We start from the raw sequence: 27,053 nt of genomic DNA, 5'->3' as shown, positions 1-27,053 counted from the left end.
AGGCAACAATGGCCGCAATGATCTACAAAATTTCATCTACAGCAGATGTAATGCCTCAATAATTCTAATCTTCATTTACAATGCCACAAAAATTGCAGACTAACCTGCCAATATATTCAGAAAAGGCTTCAAACACATCCCTCCCTTCACTTCACCATGCTTGTTCACCAATGCCACCTACGTATCTGACAAAAGTGAAAAGTGTCAGCACAAAATAAAATGCAAGGATCTAATCCTTTGCCGTGAAATCACCTCAAAAGAGTGTAGCTTTCACTGCCATGAAGCGGGTGAAAAGTCATTCCGCTATCGTTTGTTGGAACAACATGCCCATGAGAATCTAGCAATACTGCAGTGTCACCAAATGTTCTTCTAACATCAACTACTCCAACTGGCACTTCAAATTGTTTCCCATCAAGTAGCACAGTCATGACCCTAGATCCTCGCTGATCTGAAACAGAAATTTCTAACCCGTTAGAAAATAAAATTTTAAATTACACGAGTTAAAAATTAAAACTTAAACTTTCAACTAGTGCTCTGTTTGAGACAGCGGGGAGTAAATTGAATCTAGCTTGTCTGTTAAACTCATACCATTTTCAGTACTGACAATTGCAGCATTTCCTGTTCTCTCTAATGAAGTATCAATGTTTAGATCAGCTTCAGTTTGAAAGTGCAGCAAGGATGATGAGACATTCTCTCTAGTACCATTAAATTGTTGCTGGTCGTTAGCATGTGTCTTTTGATTAATTACACCATAGTTTTTCTCAAAACCCTGTGCATCTGTGTCTGCGTGCCTTACACCTATGTTGTTCATGCCATGGCTTCTCTCATGTATCTGTGGTATTGCCTCAGTCTGCGCTGATCCCATAAGAAATATGCCATGTCTTTTCTCAAAAGCATCAACATTCTTCTCACTATATCCTGCATCCTCCTTATTAAACTCATCGTCAATTTTAGGTTTCTTTTCCCGGGAAGATTCACCATCTGTGTCAACTTCGGACTCACCTTCCTTTTGTGGAAGACGCTGTTGTTTTCTCTTTGCACGAGCTTTACGATTTTGAAACCAGTTATAAACATTTGTTTCTGAAATTGGACCATGTTGACTAAGCTCACTAGTGATCTCCTTTATCTTTTTCTTATTTGGAGTGCAATTGCCATGGTCATATAATCTCTCTAAGATATGAAGTTGTGTTTGGCTTGGTGCCCAACGTTGTCTAGCAGATGGCCTAAATCCTTGACCAGACACAGGTAGATCATAGAGCATACGTTCTCCTGCAAACAATGTTGTTAATCAATTGTTGGCATATGGGGCGTAATGTGTGCTAACTGAGAGAATACCGCAACAACAAACTTGAACTTCAGAAAGCATTAATCAAGATTCAAAACGAAGGCTATCAAGAACCAATTCTAAACAGGATTGCAATTAATACATGCATTCAGTACACGAGAAGCATACCACAGCTGCAGATAAAAACTCAATAGCTCTCACAGTTTCTTTAAAAAGCATTACTGGAAAGCTCAACGTTTACACATCTTGGCTAACAAAAGCACCAGGACACTGACGCATAAGAATCAAGTTTCAACATCTCAAGTCTCTAGCTCTAGTCTTCAACCAATTTAATAACAAGTGCAGACTATGCTTGTATCCTTGGGAAAAACTAGAGTTTTGCCACTAAACTCATTAAAGATTTTAATATACACTTCAGAATTAAATTAAGTTTTCACCGTGAATCCAACACTTTAACCCCATGGAGGTTGTTGAAGCAAAAGTCAAATATGCGTGTTGAAAGTGATTTTTCTGGAAAATGTTGCTTATAGTAGCTTACAGTTGCCCCTCAGAGCTTGGATGAGCTTCAATTACCAATAAAGAGTATGAAAAGATATTTGAAAAGACAAGGAAACAAGATCATTTTAAAAATTTCATTTCAGGCACCAAGTTTCCCAGTTTGCGGACTTAGCTGCTATCTCCTTTCTGTGGACAGACAAGGGCGATCACTAACTATGGACAAATTAGACTATGGACAACCATAACTATCAACTCTCTATAGGTGGGAAGAAATAACCCACTGGCACTAGTTGGTCCTATCTATAGTTAGTTCCAGAGTTCAGTTCAGATCAGAGGTTTTCCTTTTGCTCAATTTAAAAAAGAGTACCTCTTCTTGTGTTGGGGAAAAAACCCTGGTGAGAATGATGCTCACTGAAACTAATTCCAGAATCAGCAAGAGCATTCTTCATATCTGAGAGTCTCTTTAAAAATGGCTCTTGATAGTCGCAATATTGGGAATGTACTCATTCAGCCAACTCTTTGCTGAATTTATGTCCTCGCATTCTTTCTGTCATGTGTTTTATACAATCACCAACAAAGCAACGCTTAACTGAATTTATGCCCTTCCATTCTTTCTGTCATATGTTTTATCTGATCAATAACAAAGCAACTCTTAAATGAATCTATGTCCTCCCTTTCCTTCTATCGTTTGTTTTATCAGATCACCAACAACGCACTACATTGTCTTTCCTCACAAGCAGTGACAGTTTGAAATCTCTACAAAACTTGGTCAATTGATCAAAAATCACCTTCATCAACTATTTATAATCATTAATTTTCATAAAATCAATTCTATTAAATTATCAAGTAATGCAAACTGAAATCGTTGCACTTCTGGCAAAAGATAAGTGAAGAGATTAACAGTACCAGCCTAAAGTCACCCAGTCTAAGAATTCATCTGGAATCTCAACCATAAATTACTTTGCACAGCGGAATAAAATAGCAGTAAATCACACATGCACAGAATATAGATCCAACTGATATAATACAACAGTCTAGGGCTCCCATGCCAGGGATAATGGCCCTCATACCACTGATACAAGAATATAAACTGGGGCTTGGTGTCAGTACATTGACCACCAATCTGCCCTCAACAAGATACTCTGACCCTCTGGCTGTCACATGCTCTCTCAGCTCCTCTCGGTCGTACCTTGTACCTGCCCGGTCCTGCAGCTCCCGATCTGCAACTCCTGCCTCTATCAATGCTCCAAGTCCATCTGGCCAGTGAATCTCAGCTATCCAATCTGCTCACTAGTTGCGCCTTAGTCCATCAAGGGCACAACACATCGAGACTCTTGTCGAGTTGTTCACAACTCCACTTATGAACAACTCTCAACTGCCCACTGCTGCTCCTCAGTTACTCGGGGACTTCAGCGCACTATGGTCTTCCTACGTTGCTCCGATGAAGACCAACATAGGGCACGGCGAGCTGCCACCTATCACTGCAAGATGTCCATCTGCCACAATGAACACGGGCTAGGAGGACTGCCCATCATCTACTGTACAAGTCTTTCTCCACACACAAGTCTCGAGCTCCACACACTGCTCCTAGCTGATGAAACCCTTAAGCTCATCAACTGCCTCTCTCGCAACAACCTTTATCCATTAAGGTGTTGCTCACCGGGCTCCAACTTGGACACTATCACGCTGTCCTCCAGCAGACCATAAGTGCCCAATCACATCCACACTGGTCTTCTCTCACGCTGCCCTTCAACAGTCCACGAGAGACCAAGTCCACATTGTAGCATTTGCACCTAGTTAGGGCATCCTCACACCTAGGAGACCCTTACACATGGCTGCCCACAGACTCCAGTAATCCGCCCTTTTCTCTGCAACAGAGGAGCTATTGCACAAATCTGGGCACATCAATATGTCATCACCTAGGACATCATCAAGCCATCATCCAAGGGAACATCTGCAACTCACCTTGCTGTTGTCCTCTTGCCTCTCATCTGATGTGCCTGCTGTCACCTTGGCTACTTGGTAGGTTTCCCAACAGTCCATGTGGGCTCCTCCAAACCAATGTTGTTAAAAGCGCGATCGGGATTAAATCGGCGCCGGGAATAAAGCGGAAAAAATCGGCAAAAGCGGGAAAAAAGCGTTTGGCACAAAAATATTCATTTTTTTTCATTTTTTTTCAATTTTTTTAATATCTAAACCATCTACAACATAAAATAAATACATTGACACATAAATATGATAAAAAAACTAATATATAAGATGTTTAATATCATTTCTAGCGCTAAAATCACACATAACATTGAATCATGTCCTGAATAGTAAGTCCTGAGTCCCAACTCAGCCTCAAAATATCAACAAAAAATATGATAATGTATCTCATCATGTCATAATGTCATATACAATAAAATGAAAGTCTAATCCTATTGATTTCCTCTGCCCCTCTTGCGAGAAAATGGCACAACTTTCTCTTTCCCTCTAGATGTAGAAGCTGGTGCCTGTGCTGGTGGAAATGGCAGTGGAGTCTGACGTGCTCTAGAAGCTGAAGAACTAGTAGTAGCAGCTACAGGAGGCTGAGGTAGACGGAGACCACGTCCTCTACTGGTGGTAGTGGTAGCCCGGGTAGGCGGTGTCACCTCCTCCTCCTGCTCCTCCTCCTCCACCTGCTCCTCCTCCTCCTCCTGCTCCTGCTCCTGCTCCTCCTGCTCCTCCTCCTCCCCCTCCTCCTCCCCCTCATCCTGCACTAACCAATCATCAGTGGGATCCATGAGAGGCCTCTCGGTCTCAACCCTCCATTCAGCAGTGGTGTCAATCCCATCCAATGAGATGGCTTCCGTATCAAGTGTCCTCTCTAGTTGTCTCACCCACAATCGAAGATTGTAGTAGACATAGACCATGTCATTAAGTCTATGGGACTCCAACCTGTACAAAGTTCATGAAATAATAATTAATAATTAATATTATAAAAAAAATATTGTTTAAAACTTTAATGAATTCAAAAATTTATTTGGAAATTTGCAATATTTTAAATGTTTAAGTGTTAACCTATTGCGCTTCTTGTTGTGTATTTTTTCAAATACACTCCAATTGCACTCACATCCTGAGGAGCTGCATGTTTGGCTGAGGATGCGTACGGCAAGCTTTTGCAAAAGGGGTACTCTGCCACCATACATCTTCCACCATGCGTCTACAACAAAATTACAAATAAAATTTTAAATAAACATAAGAAAAAAATGGAATTTGAAGAGACAATGAAATTTGAAACAAAGTTACAAAGTACAAACTAAAAAATACCTGGCATTTTAATCGTCCTATCAGTGACAGCCATCTCAAAGCCAAATGTGCCACCTGACATCTTATATGTCTCAATTTGTCTAGAGATCTCTATACGTTGTTCTGGAGATCTCACCATCTTCTGGACACAGGTTAATAATCCTTCCACGACCTCAGCATCAAAATGAAACCCACATGCATAAGAAAATGCACGGTTCAGGAAAAGCCCAGCACCATGAATGGGACGATGGAGTGTGTTGTTCCATCGCTCATCAATCACTTCCCATAGAAGGAGTTGTCTCTGAAACCCATCATCTCCCTTATCATCATAGTAGGACCGAATGGCTTCTTTGGCCCTGTCCATGGCTTCATACAAATAGCCCATTGCGGGCTTCTCACCATCAACCAATCGAAGAACCTTTACCAAAGGTTCAGTAACAGCGCACACCTCCTGCACTCCCGCCCAGAAGTCTTCCTGGTATGAAACTAGTCTGCACACGGCCTCTCCTTCTGGTTTGCGGCTCATTGACGAAGCACGCCACTCCTCTGAAAGAAACATTCTCTTCAAATCCCACATAGAATTCAAGAGGGATTGAAGAGATATGAAACTCGTCGCAAACCGTGTAATGGCGGGGCGCACCAACTCTTTGTTGTTGGTGCATTTTCTCATCAAGCTAAGCACAGATGTGTGATTGTAAATAAATTTTGTGATGCTTTTTGATGAGTCAACAATATCTTTGACAAAGGGAATTTTCCCTATGTCCTCTAACATCAAATCAATACAATGGGCAGCACAAGGTGTCCAAAATAAAGTAGGATGCCTGTCCATAAGCATTCTACCAGCAGCAACATAATTTGCAGCATTGTCCGTTATGACTTGGACAACATTTTCTGCACCCACCTCCAAAATAAACACATCCAGCAAATCACATAAAGTTCTTGCATCTTTGATTTGATGAGTTGCATCAATAGATTTGATAAACATAGTCCCCTTGGGACAACTAACCAAGAAGTTTATAAGGGTTCTCCCCTTTTGGTCAGTCCAACCATCTGACATAACAGTGCATCCTGTTTGTGCCCATGATGCCCTAAAATCCTCCAATCTTTGGGTGCAGTCACGCTTTTCCTCTTGAAGAATCTGGCCTCTGAAATCATGAAGAGAAGGGATTTTGTACCCCGGACCAACACTGGCAATAGCATCAACAGTAGGTTGGAAAAATGGATTATTCCTTACAATGCTGAAAGGAATATCACTCCAGAGGAGAAATTTTGCCATCAACCTATCAGCTTGTTCTTTTTCAGTTCTTTTTAGCATTGAACCGATAGTTGGTTGTGAACCAGGTGTGGTTCGAGGAACAAAAAATGATGATGCAGCTACCGGATTGACTGACGCTGCAGTAGAACCAGTGCCACTTGGCCCACTTCCTTCAGCTGACCTTTTTAGTTGCCTTTTGAGTTCTTCTTTGGCCTCTCTAGTGTGCTCTAATTCTCCCAATGCTCTCATGGCTCTTTGGATAATTTCAGGATTTGTATTTATACAGGGCCCCACATCACGTCCAGGGATTTGTGCAAGGTGGAACTTCAACCTGTACACCCCCCCGAATATCTCCTTTCCACACAACTTGCAATTCAAGTTTTGTCTATCATTCGGAGCTTTAGGTTCACCATATTCCCAGAAAGGATCCAATTTCCTTGGCATGTTTGTTTTTGAATTTTGAATTTGCAAACCTATGGAAAAATAAGGATTAGGAAATAGGAATTTAGGATTACAAATTACAATTTAGCATTTACAAAATTACAAGTTACAAATTTACAAAATCCCAAGTTACCCAACCAAATGGCAAATGCCAAAAAACAATGAAAATCAAAAAACATAAACCATGTTTAAAAAAAATGAAAAACAAAATAAAAAATTGGTTCCCATAGTCATACCAAGTTACCCATCCCAAATCAATGAAAAATTACAAAAAAATCTTTAAAAACAATGAACATTGAAAACAAATGGTGCCCATATGAAATTTCTCAACCAAAAACAATGAAAAACAAAGTTTATAACAAGGAAAACAACAAAAATTTAATCTACATACTGTTTTTATGGACAAATTGGTGATCTTGTCTTGGATTTCTCCTAAAACCACTTGGATTCGCTCCCAAACCCTTCAGCTCTCCTCCACAAGGCATCTCCTCCTCCTCCGCGCGGCGAAAGTCAAAAATGACTAATAAAAAATCGATTTTCATAACTTAAAGCCCGCTGCCCCGTGCCTCGGCGCTTTTTTCAATAAAAATCGCGATTTTTTCGGAAAAAATCGTTATAAAAAAAAGCCCGCGATTTTTTGGGATAAAAATCGCGATTTAAGCGGGATAGTGATAAAATCGCGATTTTTTTAAAAAATCGCGATTTTATCGCGATTTTAACAACACTGCTCCAAACAACTCCCAAGGCCTCCTCAAGCTATTCATCAACTGATCCAAACACTGGTCAAACTCTTTGACCCAACACACATCAAACTTCCGCTCCAAGTCTGCTGCCCAATCACTGTGGAAACTGTCACTGGTTTAGGGCATCTAACCATGAGGTCTGCCCCTCCTCTTTGACTTCCACAAGCTGCCCTATAAACAATCCAAGACTGATCCTCAAACTAGGATCCAACACTTGCAAACATTCACTAAAATACATATCTCTGTCCATTGTTTGAAGGTCGCTCCACCGCTGTAAACTAGGGCATCATGATAGTCCATTTTCCAGCCCTTATTCCTGCCCGGAATTGCCCCTAAGGACTGTGATTTTCCTTTAGTGAAAGGATCCCCCTAACAAGGACGGTCCTCCCTGTTATGACAGCAGCTGTCCTTCACTCCTTCAAACAGTCTGCGGCAGCCTATTTTGAGGGTTGTCTCACCTCAAACAAAACCCTCCTCCTGCGGCCCTCCAGCAAGGCACTGCGGCCTTCACTCCAGCATCTCAGTGCTCCTGAAATGGCATCAAAACAGCCCTCTAACCCATGTTGGTCCAGTCCTCCTTGCTGCGGCCTAGAACAGAAATACCTCTCTCCACCGAGCTCTTATTAGGAAAGTCTTGCACACATGGATGCTAAAACAACTCCAATTCACCCTCTATTTATAACCAAATGAGGGGCTCCAACGAATAGATGAAGAGACACATCTATTGGCTAATTTTTACATCAAGCTTACATGACTTGAAAACCAATAATTAATTACTTCAAAAATTCATTTCTCCACTTCCACAACTCAGAATTCGACGATTCTCAAAGCGTTGGATTCTCCTTTCCGCCCTCTATCGTCTCATGCCATCACACGTAGAAATGTGCTTCCGGAAATGCCCCAAACATGATTGGGTGCAAAACCCCAAGCTTGTGTTCCAAGCCCACAAGCCTACTTGTGGCACTTTGTCCTCCAACCCTCGAACACTAGGGCTTGGAGTACCTCCCGAGCTACACAAATGAACAAAAGTCGCCTAGTCTAAGAATTCATCTGGAAAATTTTAGATACATCCACCTCAGGGGACCCTGACATTAATATTACACAATAGAGTGGGCCTAATGGTTAAGAGCAGGTGTTTCCTCCTAAGAGGTCACAGGTTCAAAACTAGAAGGGGGTAGAGTATGTATGCCTTCGTAGACTTAGCAGTCAAATCGCTGCGCGGAAGTAGGTCCCTTGTCCCACAAACAAGTGGGTCTCATACACAAATTTGGTGTCTAGTTTGGCCGTGACCTTAAAAATGGATAATAATAATATAATAATAATAATAAATGTAAACGAAGAAAAATGTAGAAGTGATTGCCAAGTCCGTCTTGAAAACAATTAAGAATGCATTAACAAAATTTATGCAAGCTAAAATCACGTAACCTATGTCTTGAAAATAATTGCATAAAAGGACAATCCAAGATACAAAACCCTAGAATAAGTATTAAGGATGTCTAAAAAGGGAATTTTGACAAACTACATAACATGTGAACCTAGGCATGGAATAGTTTCCAAATCTACCAGATATGCCACCTACTGGAGCTTGAGACAAAGATGCACCTCATTTTCAGATGCCCCTTTTCTACAAAATTAGAGGATGCTACCACTACCTCTATAGGGACTTAGGGAGATCCCTCTCCACTTTCTTTCGATATTGTGACCATAGATGCCTAACTTTCTTCATCAAGGAGATATTCAACCACAAATCGTAGTCCTTGCATGCCCCACCCCACCATGGGACCACAAGGATGATCACCTCATATATTCATGTTGTTCTATTAGATCTAGGCAACATGAGACACGCAAAGCTCTAGAGCACTTTAGACCATAAAGTGGTGAGAACTTCAGTATCCTCTCAACCTCCCCCTCTGCCACCCCTCCCAACCCCCTAACACCCTCAAGGAGGAGATGGATTGATGTCATCAAGGCCACTTTGGAAGTATCAGACCAATCATCATATTGTGCATCCTCAAAGTGATAGATTGGCCAACTTTAGAGGGATTCGGAGTAGTGTACCTCCTCCTCATCAAAGTACATCCACAACCTTGTTTGAACAAACTAGAGATCTCTCCAGAGTTTCTTTCCTTTGACCTTGGATGGTAGGAGCACAAGGCCTCCTTGCTCCTATGCGCACCCCCCACCCCAAAATCCCACAATCGGATTTTGGGGGTACTCATCAAGGCCACTCTGGAGGTATCAAACCAATCATCAAATTGTGCATCCTCCAAGTGATAGATGGACCAACTCTAAAGGGATTTGTAGTAGTGTACAACGTGCTCATCAAAGTACATGCCAACCTCAATTGAACAATCAGAGATCTATCTAGAGTTTCCTTTGACCTTTGATGATAGGAGCACAAGGCTTCCTTGCTCCTATGCACACACCCCATCCCCCAAAATCCCATGGTGGCGACCAAGGACTCAAATATCGAGCCAATGCCCCGATTGCCCCAATAGTCCTCAATCATCAAGCCTTGGAGATCTTGGCATCATCCTCTCTCTCTCTCTCTCTCTCAATAATAATCAAGATGCCTAGCTTTCCAGTATTGAACTCCCATTATGTATCACCACACCTACGGCATGGCTATGTATATATATATATATATATATATCTTTTGGTGTTGGCTAGGCCTAGTGACTGGCATAATTAGATACTTATCTATGCTGCACTTTTTATTTACTTTCAGCATTACCTAGGAGTTACTTTTGCACTCCCACATTGTACTAGCATTGGATGCATTTTTTAGTCCCATTGACCTATTTTTGAGGTTGTATGTTGGACCTTAATAAAATTATTTCATCTTATCTATAACCAAAACCAATGTTGCAAGATCCTCCCCCCCCAAGGATCTAACGCCGAAACCATGTCTCATACAAATTTGCAGCCAATCCTCTGGCAGAACTGCAGATCTGAGTTCCGCAATTTTGAGGCGATTCCTGGAAATCTGAAACCGCGTTGACCCGATCCGCAGTTTTGAATTCCCGATCCACAGATCTGGAAAAGGAGTTGTCGCATATCCATGGAGGTCCAGGCATGAATCCATGCGGATCGTGGGTGGATCCGAAGGGAGATGACGGTTCCGTGGGGGCCCGATTTCTTTGACTTAAGTTGGGTTGGGGCTTCCCAAACACTCCGAAGGTGCTCCCTTGATGCTCCTTAGATGCTTCCTAGATACTCCATGGTAATGTTGAATTCAAGTAAAAGTGACATTCTCTTTTATCTTTTATTTTCATCCTTTTACTTAAATTTTTAACATTACCATAAAATGACTCCTGATGTTTGAGAGTGGTTCCAACCTCACTGGACTTCATATGGAGAAAATAGAATTTCACATCCTATTCCAAATTCAACAGGCTTAACAATTTTCAGGAATCCATGATCAATGGGATTGTGGCATTTTATTAGATTATATCATGTATGAGGGTATGTGATTGGCATTTAATCAAGAGCACCAAGCCCTATATGTACCTTAGTGTTGGTGGTGTTAATTTTTGAACTCCTTTGTCATGGCCTTAGCAAAAAATTACCTTTCAATCAATTCAATAGTCAAAATCAGTGATCAAGCATGTTAAGTTTTTTCTACCATATTTTAAGGCTTGGCTGAGGTAGTTTGATCAAAATTGTGCAACGTTGACTGGTATCCCTAGACAATCGAGGTAGAGGCAGATGCTAGACAAGAGGAGAAGAATCTAGATTATAGATGGTTGATGCATCTAGATGGTTAATTATAGAATAATTAATCATTGATGTACAAGGGAAGCCATATCTAGCTTGATTTATGTACAAATATGCATGTTTTCATATATTCTACAGCTAATTTGGTATTTTGGATGTTTTTTAATATAAACGCAAAATAATAATATATATATATAGTAGACGCTTCCGAGACACTTCGCTTCATAGATTTTTGGAAAATGACGTTTCCGACGCTTCGATTCAAAAAAAAAGTCCCCGCTTTGTGCAACATTGACCAAAACATTCACGAGAGGCTATTTCCCTTCTAACTATAGTTAGGTTGGTTTTGGGAAAGGGAAGAACTGCAAGTGGCCCAAAAGCAATCTTCCACTGCATTGTATAGAATTCCAACAAAGCCACATGCTGTAGCCACTGTCCAACCAACAACAAAGAATGCTTCAGACCCCTCTGCGGCAGCCTTCCACACTGCCAAGAATTGTGCACACTCCCCTGATTTCAGCACTAAGAATTAAGAATTGCATAGGGCATCCACAAAATCACTTCTAAAAACTTCAATCTGACGTCTTCCAAGAGTGTAGTTCCCCCTGCCTCTTCAAAATTCCAGTCTTTAAGAGACAGTCAAGTTAAATAAGGACTCCACTCACCCTAGACTATGAAGAATGCATCTATAGGTAGTGTCAGTAGAAAAATCAGACAGCGACCCGCTCTAAGAATCTCCACTGAAGATGTTCTAGATAACATTAATGAATATCAAGAAATGGCCTTGCTATGTAGATTCAACCGTTTTTGGCAAAACAACACAGCTTTGGTAGACTGGACAAAGAAATTCATGCTAAGCATTATTTCTTGAGGTGTTTATGTAGCTTTATCCAAAAACCATGAAGACAGGATGCATATTTTGGAAGATGGGTTTTGGTTCTTGGGTAGAGATTCTGCTTACCCATCCACTGTGACCTTAACCCTCAACCTCTCTATGAGTGAAACCTCCAATCTCCCCCTACACCTCCAGGAAGACTTAAGAGGTCATGGAACAAATCAACAACTGTCACGTCTCTAAACCATACATAAAAAAAAATTTACGATTACCATATAGATTAATTTACTGCGTGGAATATCTCATCACCAAGTGTTACTGTACATAAGTAATGGTAACCATGATGCATCTACCAACCTTTCTACCATGTAACAATGTTAATTTACGCTGTCGGCTTTAACATCTTACGATATTGGTTATTCGCTGCAATGTTATATATGCTTCGTATGATAAATGGATTGACCGTATTTGATTCACACCTAAACCCCTACCCCTATGACCCTGCCCAGTACATATATATTAATTCACGCGGGGGTTAGGTGGTCCGACCGCAACCATTGCAGGCGCCAGGTCATTGACCATCTTCAGAGCTTAGTCCACCGCTTGACAGGTGGCGTGACTTGCCCAGCCCGCCATACAACGCCTCGGGATTGAGTATCTCGGTTACCCCACTATGGTTTCCCGCTATACATCGACGGCCGGGATCTAAGGCTCAGATCGAACGGATGGAAGGGGTCGAGGGTTTTAGGGCCGCTCAAAACCCCACAAGGTCGAGCCCAGAACTCATTTTCATCGTTCTCTTCGGCTTCTCTCGGTGCTCCGATGCCGGATCGAGACCTCCAGCTTCGGATTTGCTCCTCACCCATGCTCAGATGATAGTGAAGCGCTCGGCTTACACCTGCACAGGTAATGGTTCTCAATTTTATTTACAGTTTGCTTCTCGGCATGCTTTTAACTGTTACTGCTCACGGTTCAATCTCATATATTCTCTTGTTGGCAAAATGTGCAGATGGGTCCGATGGCTCTCCTCCAACTGCATCACAGCCCTTAGGCTCAACAGCACTGTCTCTCGACGGTCTCAGGTGAGTGAAAACCCCTCTTTACTCCTTTCTCCTGTAGATGAGAACTCAATAGTTCCTCGCTTTTGATATATCCGTGTGATTGAACTATGGCAGTCCGTCGATCGAGCACAGGTTATCCCTCCTTCGGTTCGCTGAGGTATTCCCATGCGGACCCTCACAGTTTACATACGTTTGTTCATTATTGGAACTATATTCAGTACCGGGCGCACAGTCCATAGCGACCCGTGTGCTCCATCTCTTCCATTTATAGTTTAGTTTGTTATGGGTGTTCGCCCCTTTTCAGTATTTTAGACATTGGAGTTTCAACATTCGCTATTGATAATGTACAGGGTCTGGCCCTGGTGCACAGTTCTGTTACAAGCACAGATTGTCCTAATTTTTGTAAATTCTCTGTATATGAAATTGCATGACAATACCCATCCAAGGTTTTACTGTTAAGGCCTTTGTTTTCTTTTTGGTTCATATGTATATATGTATTTCAGAGTATGGCTTTGCTCGAACCCTCTCGGGTTGCCTGTATTCTGAGCAGCGCTATGTGAATGGTTTGTGTATTTGAATACAAATCCCGGTTAGGGTTTCTTTATTCACTGCGCTTTCTAACTCTACCTGTGATAATCTGCTCGTCTCAACGACGGCAGAGCTCTAGATTTCCACTACGTTTTCGTTACAGTTTCCAGGAAAACGTTCCAGTGTTATCATATGTTTTTGTCAATATGGTTTGCTATAGATATAATCATTTTGTTGTAACCGACATATTGTATTTCTTTCATTTAGCAAGTCAATTAATATGCACGTATAAGTATTCCTACAGTCACAACAAGATTTCCCTTGATCTGTCGGCTCAATTCATTATCATTTATATGTGGAATCGATTCTTGGGTGGTTGTAGTCGCAAATGTTGCTATATAATAACAAGGTGGTTACTGTCAGAATACGGTTCTTTATTTCATGCATTTGCCGCATATGTTTACTACTTCTGAACATGGAATAGTATAATAGTTTTCCACTATTCAACAGTGTAACCATTTGCATATATTCGTTTCGGTCTCTTATGTATATCGCCTCCGGACCTACCCCGGGTATTAATACTCAGGCTCGAATGTTTTTCAGTTTGTTCATGATAGAGATTGGTTTGATGATTATTGGTCTGTATACAGGATTCTAGACTGCTAGTTCCATTAATTGTTTTTCCTGTCTGAAACTAACTCGATTTCAGTGGCTACTTTGCATTATGAGAATCATTCAATAATCTGTGGTTTAATCGAACCACACTTGTGTCGCTACATCAACAGTTAGCAAGCTCTCGGTCATGCCTAACAGTTAATAGCCCGTCCTTACTTAACTACATCTAGGCAGTTATATCACTAACATAACAGTATTCTTGGAAATGAAACACAGTTGTCATCTAATCTCTGACAGTCTACTATTCATTCCTGACTTTAGTTTCAATGAAGACTCTGCAGTTGGAATCCATACCTGGTTTGCCAGAGTTATGAACAGATACTTAAGCAAGTCTTCTGTACCTTGATTCTGCTCTACCACCCAGCGATGAGATCCATCTCTCAGATGGTATTCTCCCCCCGAGCCGTCTTGCAGGCCTCAAGCCCTCAACAAGATCTGTGCACCTTGTGCCTGGTTATCTGGGCTTTACCAGACTTAACCTCTTTTCTCTTGCATTTCTCTTCCTCTTTTCTCAGGAAAGATTTCTTCTGTCTGTCCCAACAGCACAGAACTTCCCCCTACAGTCAGGACTTTTCCTGTTTTTGGGAGGGTAGTTTTCCATCAGTTATCATAACTGATCTCTTTCTTTTAAATTCCACCTCCTAGAGGCTGCCAGCATTTCAAGAAGATATTTAAAATTACTTTAATAAAATAGTTTGTCACAGTTTTGTTTAAAACATAAAACAATAACTGACATACTGTCTTTTACCACAGTAAAATCTCACATTTACATTGTCTGGGGTCATTACAACAACACACTCGGTAGACTTATATCCAGGTAGCCAGGGTGCATGGGTACAGGTATGACATTTCAAATGTTGGTGCAGATCCAAGAGTGAGTAACACCACTTTTGAAATCTGGCGTGGATGTGGATGTGGGTGTAGGAGCACCATTTTTGAAATCAGGTTTTTCTTTTTTGTGGTGTTGGTGGGGGTAGGGAGGTGCATGGGTTTTATGCTTGCTTTTGTGACTCATAAAGTTTCTTAAAACTCCTGTCAATGCACAGTCACTAAGCAAGGTCCAAAATAATTATTCTAAAGAGAAACAAATATAATATAAAAGGTATGTGTGTCACTGTCACAATTAAAGCTTTAGTGGCTGTCACGGCTACATTTCAAGAATTTAACACCAGCAAAAATTGGAGGTAAAAGATTGGTGCAAAGCAAATGGCTCCAGCCACTGCTCCTTTAACTCCAATAGACCTGTAAATGAAATGAAGTAAAACAAAACTTAAGGCATGCACAGCAGAGAGAGGAAAAGGATGAAAATAGAGAAGTGGACACAATGCAGACACACTGATTCTACCAGCAGCACTAACCACAACCTATATTAGCAGCAACATCCAGAAACTATGTTGTGCAAGCTTTGGGAACACGAAGCAGGTGTCCAGAATGGCTAGAAGCTTTGCTTGAAATTTCCAAGAAATGGCAGGTTGGAAGCAACAAAGATATCGTAATATCCCGTAGCAGAATTTACCCTTAGGGTGAAAGAACATATGACAACTTTTGTTCCAGTATCACAGTATCCTTTTTCAATTCAACAGTGATGACATTGAAAACACAACAATGTAAACAAGTAGATGATTTTCAACAAAACCACAGTGCACATGAAGTTACAATTTCCACAGATTCACTTCTAGGGCTGTTACACCAGCAGAGTCTGCTGTACAGCATTCAATATTTTAGTAACAGTAACAATACTAATTACCCTATCAACAACACACTAACCAGCTTACAAGTTCTTCCCGTTCTGCTCACTTTGTCTCCACAACTTCGCTGCCTTGCTGCACTGTTGTCATCAGAGAGCCCTAACAGGCCTTGTTTCTGTCCTAGCATGGACGCTGCTAGCTCAAACTGCCGTTTCCAGCCACGGCTTCACTTGCTGCCACAAGCTGCATCCTAATATGGCCTTAGAGATGAATCGCTGCCCTGAACAGTCCTCAGACCGGGTCCACAATCACAGGATGAGTTCCTCGCACCGAGAATAATTTCAGATGACCACGCTGCTGATAGAAAAATGGCCTCTGAGGCCCTCACTGCCTCAGGTAGGGCTCTAGGGAAGCTTTGCTGCCATGGATAACTTCGCTTTACCACAGAAAATCACTTCCAAGAGGGCCGCTGCCTCAGACTAGGGTCTCAGGGGATTCTGCGGTCAGAATTCTATCCCTCAAATGACCTTGCTGCTACAGGGAAACTCCCTTAGGTTAACCACATGCCCTGGGATTGGGGTTTCAGCACAGTCTAGAACCTCGCTGCCTTGTGCTGCCACAGAAAGGTTTGCCTGCGGCCTAGATAAGATCTTTGCTACCCTGGGATTGTCTCAAACAGACCTTGGTGCCAGAGAATTTCTCCTCAGACCAATAACTCCACAGAAATCCTCCCTTGAGTGGCAAAATCAGATGAAAGATGCCTCAGAAAGTTATGCCAAATAGAATAGAGAGAAGGGATTGGCTAGGGTGGAATCTTTCACCACCAAAACCAATCAGAAAGAAAGGGGTCTTAAAACCCTCCAAGAGCCTCAGCTCATAAACCAGAAATATCAACAATCCATGATGAGAAAATGATTCTCCTCTCCTTTTTATAGATTCCCTTTGGGGTCTTCCCTCCTAATTTTAATTTGAGGGGCTAACAAGTTTCCCTCCATTTTGCCCCAAATTTGACTTCTTCCACAAGTTTTCCTCCAATTACCCCAATTTACCCAATGTTACCCCTCTAACATTGAATAATGGGTTTCCCCCTTTACAAAAGACTATAGCCTATGGGGTTAAATAGGCTACTATGTCCCCCACCTTGGGTAATCAATTTGAAGAGGACATTACAGTTCCTGCTTCCCAACATTGCTTGTCTTCAAGCAATTGCAATTTCGGCTGTTGCAAGATCTGCTTTGATCCCCCGTATGATCACCAGTGATCACGATCACCTTTGCATAACAATTTGGAGTTGATGAATGAGTTGCAAATTTCAAATTATCTCCCTTCTGGTATGCATCAATTTCACAATAAGCCCCACTACGTAGACAAGGAACGTAGACAAGGGCATTGCTTTCCACACATGGTTTGGCAGTCACATAGTGTATGACTACACGGCTGATCTTTGCTATCAGCAACTCACTTTTTTATTGGGGGATGACCACCAAACTTCCAAGTGTACATCAGCCTCCATACCTTTCCCCTTCTACGCCAAAACCTTATTTGTGTTCAAGCTTATGTTCCCATAGAAACACTACAGTCAGCCATCTCCCCACTTTTTGTAACGTGATCAGCTAGAGATTCTAACCAAAAAAATTATTTTTGGCTGCTGAAGCATCGTTTGTGGAGAGGACAGTGCCTCCTGAGCTTGCAACTACCAATTGTTTCAGCTTCCATTTTTGTTGTTTGAATTTGTCAATTCCCATTACAGCACCACTCCCCTTAATTGCTTGTTGTAATATGAGTTTGCCCACTTGAAATTTTTCTAGAGGCTTTTGATCTACATCAATTGAGCTATTGCTCCTAACAGAGCTCTATTTATTCTTCTTTGAAAGAGAACTTGAGTTGTTCATTGAGCCTGGTTGTTGGAGTTGTTCTTTATTTGCATCCACCCAACTCTGGCTTGATTGTATTCCATACATCCCATTAACAGCTCGTGTGATTGAATCTTCACTAACATCACACCGATTCACGTCAGGCAACCAATGAAACATCAGACAGAACCACTTTTTTGGAAGTAATGATTGCTCCACCCCAAATGGGAGCAAGCACCATTTCTCACAAGCATCACATGTTACCCCATTTTCTTTTATAAAAAACTGATGGAACTTGTCCTTTGATGCTTCTTTTGTTCCTTTCCTGTATCCATCAGATCTCTTTAGAATTAATTCCCCTATGATTTCTCTTTCCAACCATCCATGACAAGTATCTTTTGAAGAGCTTTTTGTTGGACATTACAAATGATGGAGCATTCCTTCCAAAATTACTATAAGCCTCCTTTATCTCTGTAAATTTTCTTTTGTACCCACTGAATAATGTTTTGTTTGGCTTTAGTCTTCGAAGCTCCTTTACCAACTCAAAGTCATTTCTATTTGTTGAAGTATCTTTCTAAAACACTGTCTTAACAATCAAATTTTCAATTTTGGAAAAACCTTTTCATCTGTCACCTTCAATTGCAGCTGAATATCCGGAAGGGGTGCGAGCAAGGAACCTCCAGGAATCCTATGTGATGTCATAATCTCCATCACCCACTTGTTTGGTTAACTTTTGAGTACTGTTGTTCTGCACAACAGCTGAAGGTTTAGGTTGAAGAAATTCTGGAGATCCCTGATGGTTTGTCAACCCCAGTACAAACTCCTGAAGCACCAGTAAAATTCTCTCCTTCATGGGCTAAAGTCTTCAGCCCCACTCAGCCTATCTTCCACCCTCAACCCAGTTGCCATGACTTCAACAACCCAACACAAATCTGTCCCAAGGGTAAACCCAGCTCCCTCTCAACCACACAACCCTGTTTAAACTGTTGTTTGGTCACTGTTTCTCAGCAAATCTACTCGCCACTGCTCTGATACCATGTAGAAAATCTACACTGTAAATTCCTCCCAGTTTCAAGTTTGGTTTTCACATCAAGTTTAAAGCCCTTCCCCTCATTATTAGCAACTAATATAAACTTGAACATAAATCACAAAAGGAAACACGAGATTTACTCTACTTTCACATTTGCTAGGAAATCACACAAACATTCATGAAATTTGGACACAAAAATTTTGGTCAAGCTGACCATGGAAATCCGAAAAACTCCAAAGGAATAAACAGTGAGAGAAAGTTCTTTTATTTTAGACAGAGAAACCATTACAGCAATTAAATTCAACACATTGTCAACTTATCTCCCTAATATCTTGCTTAGAACTCCTTAGGAAATGTGCTGGCAACTCCTTAGAAATTTCTGCTAGCAACCCCTCAATTTCTGTGCTGAACAGACCTCGTTTTCCATGCCCAGATCTCCTCAGAAAACTGTGCCTTAGCCCCCTTGAAATCTATGCCAGCTGCACAAATTTCCATGCCGAGTTTTCTCAAAAAAATGAGTTGGGCCCCTCAAAACTTGTGCTGGTCTGCAGTTCTGACAAACAGCAATTAATGAGGTCTACCGTCTGTGTCCCTTGATTTTCATGCCAATTCTCCTTGAAAACAGTGCTGCTACTGACAGCAGTAAATGCAGCCCTGACAATCATTGAAAATCAGCCCAGTCTGCCTCGCAATTTGTACTCGTGCAGCAGCAATTAATGCACAGAATTTCCTCCTTGAAATTTGTGCCAATCTACTCAGCCCCTCCTTCCTTTGAATCCGTGCTTGTAGCCTAGCTGTTGTACTGTTGTATCCTCCTTTCTCCTGCTGTACTCTCCTTTCTCCTCTTAGCCTCCTTTGCTCATTTTCTCCAATCTCACACATAAAGAATGAATCTCTCAAAGTGCCTTTTTTCCCTTTTATGTTCTCATAATGAAGAAAAAGACCTGTCCCTAGGACCAAGGGCTGAAATTAGATCTTAGCCTCTCTTGATCAATGGTGGAGATATAATCTCACATTGACCCCCTCAAGTCCCCCTTTTCATTAATTGACCCTCCTAGTCACTTTCATAACATAAAAGACACCATGTACTTTATGACAGTCACTTTATTAATATAAAAGTACACCATAAAAACACATAAAGTCACTTTAATGATAAAAAGTACAATGTACTTTTATAATCTCATAAAGTAACCGATAAAAAGTCACATGACTTTAATACATTGTTGATAATATCGCGATATATCGTAAATATCGCGATATTTTCAGCAAAACAATATATCCCCGACTAAATATCGCGATATTTTCTGTTTTGAAAATTTTGTGATATTTACAATATATTGGTGATATTTCGCCAAAATATTGCTTGCGCGACAACCCTATTTCCCACTGGGCAAGCAGGGTTGCAGCTATAAAACGACTTTTTGGCCTTTTGATTGCTCATTTTTCTTTGTTGGTCTTGGGGAAGGAAGGGGAAGAGCTTTGTAGTGGTTTTCAAGTAGAGGGATTGAGAATCAAACAGCTATTATCATCACCAACCAAAATGTTTTGTGGATCAAAGATTCAAGAACAGTGAAACAAACTTTTTTCCATTAATAGGTATGTTCTTAAAAACTCCTATGTTAATGATTTTTTTTCATAGATTTAGGGTTACGCTTGCTTGCTTTTTGCCTACCAACATTTTGGTTCTTTGTTTTTTCCATTTGCTATGATTTTCATGCCCATGAGCCAATGCAAGGGTTTTCTCCATATTTGGACAGCAAGCTTTGTTTTTTTTTACTTTCTTATTCACCCTCTTATTGCCATTTTTCATTGCAAATAATGTCATAAAAAAAATGTGACTGTTAGTTTTTTGGTATGGGGGTTTAACGCCAATTTTTTTGGTGCCCTAGGTTTGAATTAATCCACTACAAATATGCCAAAGCCCTTGGAACCATTTTGGGAGTATGGGGAACCTGATGGTGGGACAAATCGGGCATATCTAACATGCAAATTGTGTAGGGACAAGATGACAGGAGGGATTACACCATTAAAATACCATCTGGCTAGACTCCCTGGACATGATGTTGGCCTTGAATTGGGAAATGCTTCTGACTATCGTCAACTCATAGGAGCACTGATGTTCTTGGTGAGCTCTCATCCGAATATATGTTTTGCAGTCAACACGTTGAGCCAATATATGGTTGAGCCTCATCACTCACATTGGATTGGTGCCAAGAATCTTCTGAGATATCTTCGGGCACAATCACTCATGGACTGAGATACACTACCGGAGATGTGAGGCTGCATGGTTATTCCGATGTTGATTGGGTAAGCAGTGTGGTGGCTCACAAAAGCACTTTTGTGTGCTATTTTTCTTTGGGTTCTGCTTTGATATCCTGGATGAGCAGGAAGCAGAAGTCGGTTGCTTTGAGAACCGCTGAGGCCAAATACATAGTTGCAAGTATGGCCTCCTGTGAAGTTGTCTAGTTGAGGAAGCTCTCCAGCTAGCTGTTTGGACATGTGTTGGATACCACCGTGATCCTCTGCGACAACTATAGTGGGATCCGATTATCAGAGAATCTCGTATTTCATGATCGCTCCAAGAACATCAATATGAGGTACCACTTTATCCGGGATATGGTACAACGAGGAGCAATAAGGGTCCTGTATGATATGGACATTGAGCTCTGGGAGCTCCAGGGGCTTGGGGTACTTCTTGGAGCGATGAGCAACCATAGGGTGAGTGGTTCGGCCTTCCCCTAGTGGTTTGTTGTATACAGGGTGAGTGGTTCAGCCTTTCCCTGTGATACCATGTGGTGACATGTAGGCAGGAGGAGTGGTTCATCCTTCTCCTACTGAGACATCCTACCCATGCAGTGTGGGATTCATGGGAAGTACCTCTCATCTGGCTAATGAGTAGAGAAATGAGGATATGGACCATAGTACTATCGATGGACGCATCGTGTACTACCATACTCCCTATGCTAGGATGATATTGATCTGAGATCAATTGGAACTGACTTCAGGTCAGTAAGAGTGGTATGAGACACTCTTTTATCTAGGACTAACTTTGGGTCAATAGAGAATGGTATGATACATTCTCGATCACTCCTTCTTCTTCATAGTTCAACAAAGTAGTGCATTGATGGCAAAGATAGTACCGACAAACAGATGGATTAACAGATGGAGTTCTCACTAGTTGAGAGGGAGTGTTAAAATTGGCAACTAGGGCCAAACTCCATGTGGGTCACCTTATTTGGGGCAGCTGATATTTTTCTTGGATTCCTCTCTCCGAGAGGTGTAGGATTGATCTAAAGATCATTTGATTCCGACATGTATATATGGAGATATGAATTTATTTATATTCTTGACAATTTGTCAAGGTCGGCCAGCAAGCAAATTAGTTATTTTTCACCCCCAACTTAACCTCAACGTTGCTATAAAAGGAGGAGACCTCATGGCTTCATTTCACCATCTCATCTCATCCTTCTCTCTCTTGTTTGGGTACGCATTTCTGGAGTTGCTTCTCTCACACGTGTGGAAGGACGAATTCTGATTTTCTGTTAGGGCAGCGTTGACTGAGGTTGACCGAAGTTGCAGAAGGGTTTTTGAACAGTGTTTTGGGCAGCGTTGACTCTCCTTGAGTGCGGATTGGGTTAGGCTGCCTCTCCTTGGCAGGCTGCAGTTCTGGACAGCCATCTCAACCTCTCTTTGACCCTGCATTGACCAGCGTTGACTGTGCTAGGGCTGTCTGCTGTTGACCGAAGTTTGACAGTGATTTTCGGACTGTTTTGGGTTGCTTCTCCTTGCTGTTGGAGGCCAAGTTGTTTGGGTTGATGACCGAGCTGATTGGAGGTCAAATCTGACCTGTTTGACCAGCTTTGACTTTGCTGGTTAGGGTTTGTTGTTGCTGTCATAAAATATCAGAATTGTATATTTGTACTATCTCTCTCTCTGTGCTGAATTATTGAAGAATATAAGAAGAATTGATCAAGGGTTTCCCCACATTGGGGTTTGTCCCTGGCTGGTGCCACATCTTGTGTCCTCTTGTCTTGGCTTGTCTTCCACTGTTTATGTTTATGTTCTATCTGCATTTTACTATCATGCTGATGTGATTGCTAATCTGGAAATTGATATTGGGCTAATAAGAAATTTGAAGTAAATTGCTCTTAAGCATAGAACATACCAAAATTAACAAATGAAAGCCTCGAGCCATTGAGGTTTGGAGGCAATGCCCCAGGGCCCAAATAAATTTTGGGCGGTGTATTTTTGGCCTGTTTTTGTGCTTTTTTGACCAAAGGTTTTTCCACTCATTGTGATATAATCCTAGCAAAGGGATTAGGGTTGTAATCTAATTCTTGTAAATGAATTAAGGTTTTGGATGTTGCAAAATACCTAAATATTGTATTTGTGAATGATCCAGTTAATACAATGAAAAAGATTAACGTGCAGCTCTAAGTTAGGTTAGTTAGTTTTCCCAGCTAATGATTTCTAAGGTAAATCTCTATGTACTGTGTGTGTGCCACTATCATTCTTTCTATTTTGTTCAAGAATTTGTACACATTGCTTCACTTGCACAGGTTTAAAACTTTCACTTGATGACCAATTCAATCTCACTTTTGATGAGACAATCATGCTTATGCAAGGAGAGATGATTTCTCGCCAAGCTTTTTCTTGAAGATTGGATAAGATATCTTCCTAAGAGGGCCAAGGTTTCTTTGAACAAAGGATTCTTGGGGTCGCATCCTTCTCCACGATTAAGACATTAAGCTCTCAGCTTTGCTCAATTCCCCCTGATTGAATATATCCATCTATAGTTGTATCATTTTCCTACATTTGTTTGTCACTTGTTGATGGGTGGTCCAAATTTCCTACATGGATTTTGGCAATGCATGTAGTGGTGTTCCTTCTAACCATATAGACAATATAAATAGTTCAATGAATACCACCTTATGCCATTCCCGATCTTGACATTTTACTTGGATATGTTTGGGACTAAGATTGAAACTACGATAAAGCTTTCAAAATTGTAATATTGCCTTACAAACTTGCTAACTTATATGTTTCGTAAATTATTAAATTGTGTGTCATATATGACATTTTATATAGATATCTATTGTCATCTTGTAAGTGACTCTTCTCTAATGACCTTTGTCTCTATTAGTTATTGAAGTTGTTGACGTTGTTCAATTAACTGCCAATTTTTTCCTTTCAATCCTTCAATCTTATTGCAGAGTCTTACTTCATTCTTCCTATATTGGCATCTCTCTTTCTGTTGCAAGACTCTCAATCAAGAGGTGACAATTGTGCAATAGTGTATCATCATCTTAAACTCGTTGTTCTCCTTTTTTGAGTTCCTTTTATTCTTGTCTCTACCAAATGCAAGTTCATCAAAAAAAACTTCTTGCCACCATTTCTATTTCATGCAAATTTATCAAAAGTTGCCAAGTTTGTTTCCAATATTGTCTGCATTGAAAGTTGGTAATCAACCAACATCACTTTCTTTTCAGGCTTAATCAAAGGTCGAAAAGACTTTAAGATTATCCTTTCACGTTTGTTAATGTCAGATTTTGTTATGACCTGGTCTCCCAATTATGGACACCTATTGAGCCTTTATTACCTTCTTTGGATAAAAGTGTTACAAAGCTTAGCATCAATAGCAATTGCATTGGCATCCACAGTTTTGACTATAATATTTGTCTCCAATAGGGTCAATGATTGTCTAGTCAAACTGCTGTTTTGCTTTTGCATTCTTTTGTTGCTTTTGCTCCTCTTCGTGTTTCTTTTTTGGCATTGCACTCTTCGCCTTGCTTCTTTTCCTTCTCTTTCTTTTTTATCTCCTCGATCGCTTCTTTTATTTTCTCTCTCTTTTCCTTTTCTCTTCCTATGCTTTCTTCTTCTTGTTCTCCTCCTCCTTTCTCCTATCCTCTCCTTCTGCCACTTGCAAAAAAATGGTAAACCAACATGCAGAAGGCAAATTATCTTATAAGGATTAAAAGTGTAAGTTTGATAACCTAAAATTAGAAACTATAACAATATGGTTAATGACAATTCGGGCATATTCATTGGTAATGCCATTTTTTATGTTTAGAAGCAAGAAAAAAGCTCAAATCATGAAACAAATGCAGTTTAATTTGAATCTTGCACATCACAAAATAAATGCAATCAAACTTGATGAAGAGGTATAGTAAACAGTAAAAAAATCTACATCTTCCAGCACCATTATAATGCACATCGCTCTTCTATGATCCACTTCACGGAAGCCCATAAATCAAGATAGACTTTAAGTGGAATTCATTCAAATTCCAGAGGTTTCTGTTGAGATTTTAATCTAGATTTTTACTATCATGTAAAAGTGGCTTGAGACGAACTTTCGTAACTTATTCCTGCATTCTTCAAATTTACTATATGACGAAGTACTTTTATCTACTGAGACATATTAGTCAGTTTCAAGTGGCCTTAAACTGGCGTTCGAATTCAAAAGTGGCATTGTAAAAGTGGGATTAAGGCTTTGAACTCAAACAAAAGAAGGTTTCCTTCTCCTTTTGGACTTAACAAAGAAATAAAAATAAACGGCCAATGGGGCACAAATTCACTGGTCAGGTCAACGAAATAATATTAAGTCATCCACCAAGGTTCTATTCTCACTCCTGGAATGGCATAAGCTTGGTCATAATATTCGGTATTTTTCTGAAAAATATCAAAATCAACAAATCTCGAGTGCTAAAGTGCTAGCATATTTAACAGTGAATCAAACTAGACAAGCATTTTTTTTAAACAAAATTAGTAAAAGGTCCTTGATATTCAGTTTTTGGTTAAAATAAGAAAACCAAAACACGCACACAGAGACTGTGTCTGTGAGAGAAATATTTAATAGATTATGCTCTAACATTGATTTCCGTCTTGACATATATTTGAATCAGATTAGAAGAGATATACGAGCGCGTGCGGAGGATTTGATGATATGAAAATATTTGTACTTGTTTTTTGGTTTGAACATATTTAGATATCAATTCTATCATATCTTTTGCACTGACAATTTTCTTTTTTCTGAATTTCATTGTCACAGATAACAGACTAAGAGTATCAGTTTATAAGGAATATAGCAGGATGCATGATCCAGGACATTTTGGCATAACAGCTACCGCTCATACATGGCACATAAGCTCAAGGAACTTTGCGCTATGCAGTGCAGCCCACCATGAACATTTCTCAAAAAACTTTAAAACAGATGGAAAATCGAGTTCAAGGAAACAGGGAAGGCAAAGCACACACAAAAATAACAAATAATTGCGGTACTCACGCGAAGTCGAGGCCTGCTGCGACATAGCCTTGTGCATTTCGACCAGCTGGCTGCAAATGGTGGAGTATACACAAATCTGTCTGCGCAGAGTCTCCAGCTGGGATGTCGTCATGACCTGGTACGGTAGCCTTATGTGAGGGAGATTATCCATTCCTGTGTTCTTGTCTGCGCCAGCATCCTCGGGCTCCATTACATTGCAAAATTAACACTGAACTGTCCCGCAAATACCCTTTCCACCACACCAATTTTCCACTATCTTTCCATTTCGACATATATCTTCGATCTCGGTGAACTACACGGCCAAATTAGAAGATAAATTCTGAAACCCTATATTTTCGGAGCAATAAACGCGTACATGTTTCAAAATACGCTCAAATATTACTAATTCCCCCCGAAAGATCCTCATCGGTAGGGTTTCTTCAACTGGGATTAACGTTACAAACCTTCCTTGCATAACTACGGCTTAGAGAAATTTAAGCCTAAATGCTCTTCTTAAAAAGCCTTGTTATTTATTTGCCCGAACGGCCACCATTCTTAGGGTCACTGAAACTCGGATCTATGTTGAAAACTTGTTTTGCAAGACTGGGGATGAATGTCACAAAATTAAGTCATAATACTGGTTATTTCTAAAGCCTTGCTAGCCTCCAGAACAGCCTCAGTTGTTACGGTTTCTGCAACTTGGAATAACGTTGTAAAACTGCTTTGCTTCCAAATTTCGTTAAATTTAAATCAGAGTGCTCAATTCTTGGTAAGTTTTCACGTAAATTGATCGCATTTTCTACCCCTATGGAAACCCTACGGACAGAGCTTCAAGCTTACTACCAAAGATGCCGTTTCAAATGGATTTATCATGTAACCCTATTGCATAAGCTCTGATACAGTGAGCTTCGGA

General features: G+C 40.6%; 1 protein-coding gene across 1 annotated transcript; it reads right to left on the bottom strand.

The window, feature by feature from the left end:
• Nucleotides 1-9: 9 nt before the first annotated feature.
• LOC149138744 (WUSCHEL-related homeobox 12-like) lies at nucleotides 10-27,053 on the bottom strand. The gene is made up of 3 exons (XM_089447316.1): nucleotides 26,162-27,053; nucleotides 589-1,269; nucleotides 10-448 (listed from the first exon to the last, which is right to left on the bottom strand). The coding sequence occupies exons 1-3, from the start codon at nucleotides 26,349-26,351 to the stop codon at nucleotides 249-251; spliced, it is 1,071 nt and encodes a 356-aa protein (XP_089303442.1). The 5' UTR covers nucleotides 26,352-27,053; the 3' UTR covers nucleotides 10-248.

The sequence above is a fragment of the Pinus tabuliformis genome, chromosome X (assembly GCF_031772625.1).
Source record: "Pinus tabuliformis cultivar Carrire ecotype Pingquan chromosome X, CPIR1, whole genome shotgun sequence".
Classification (NCBI taxonomy): Eukaryota; Viridiplantae; Streptophyta; class Pinopsida; order Pinales; family Pinaceae; genus Pinus; species Pinus tabuliformis.
This window is presented reverse-complemented; position numbering and strand designations above follow the sequence as displayed.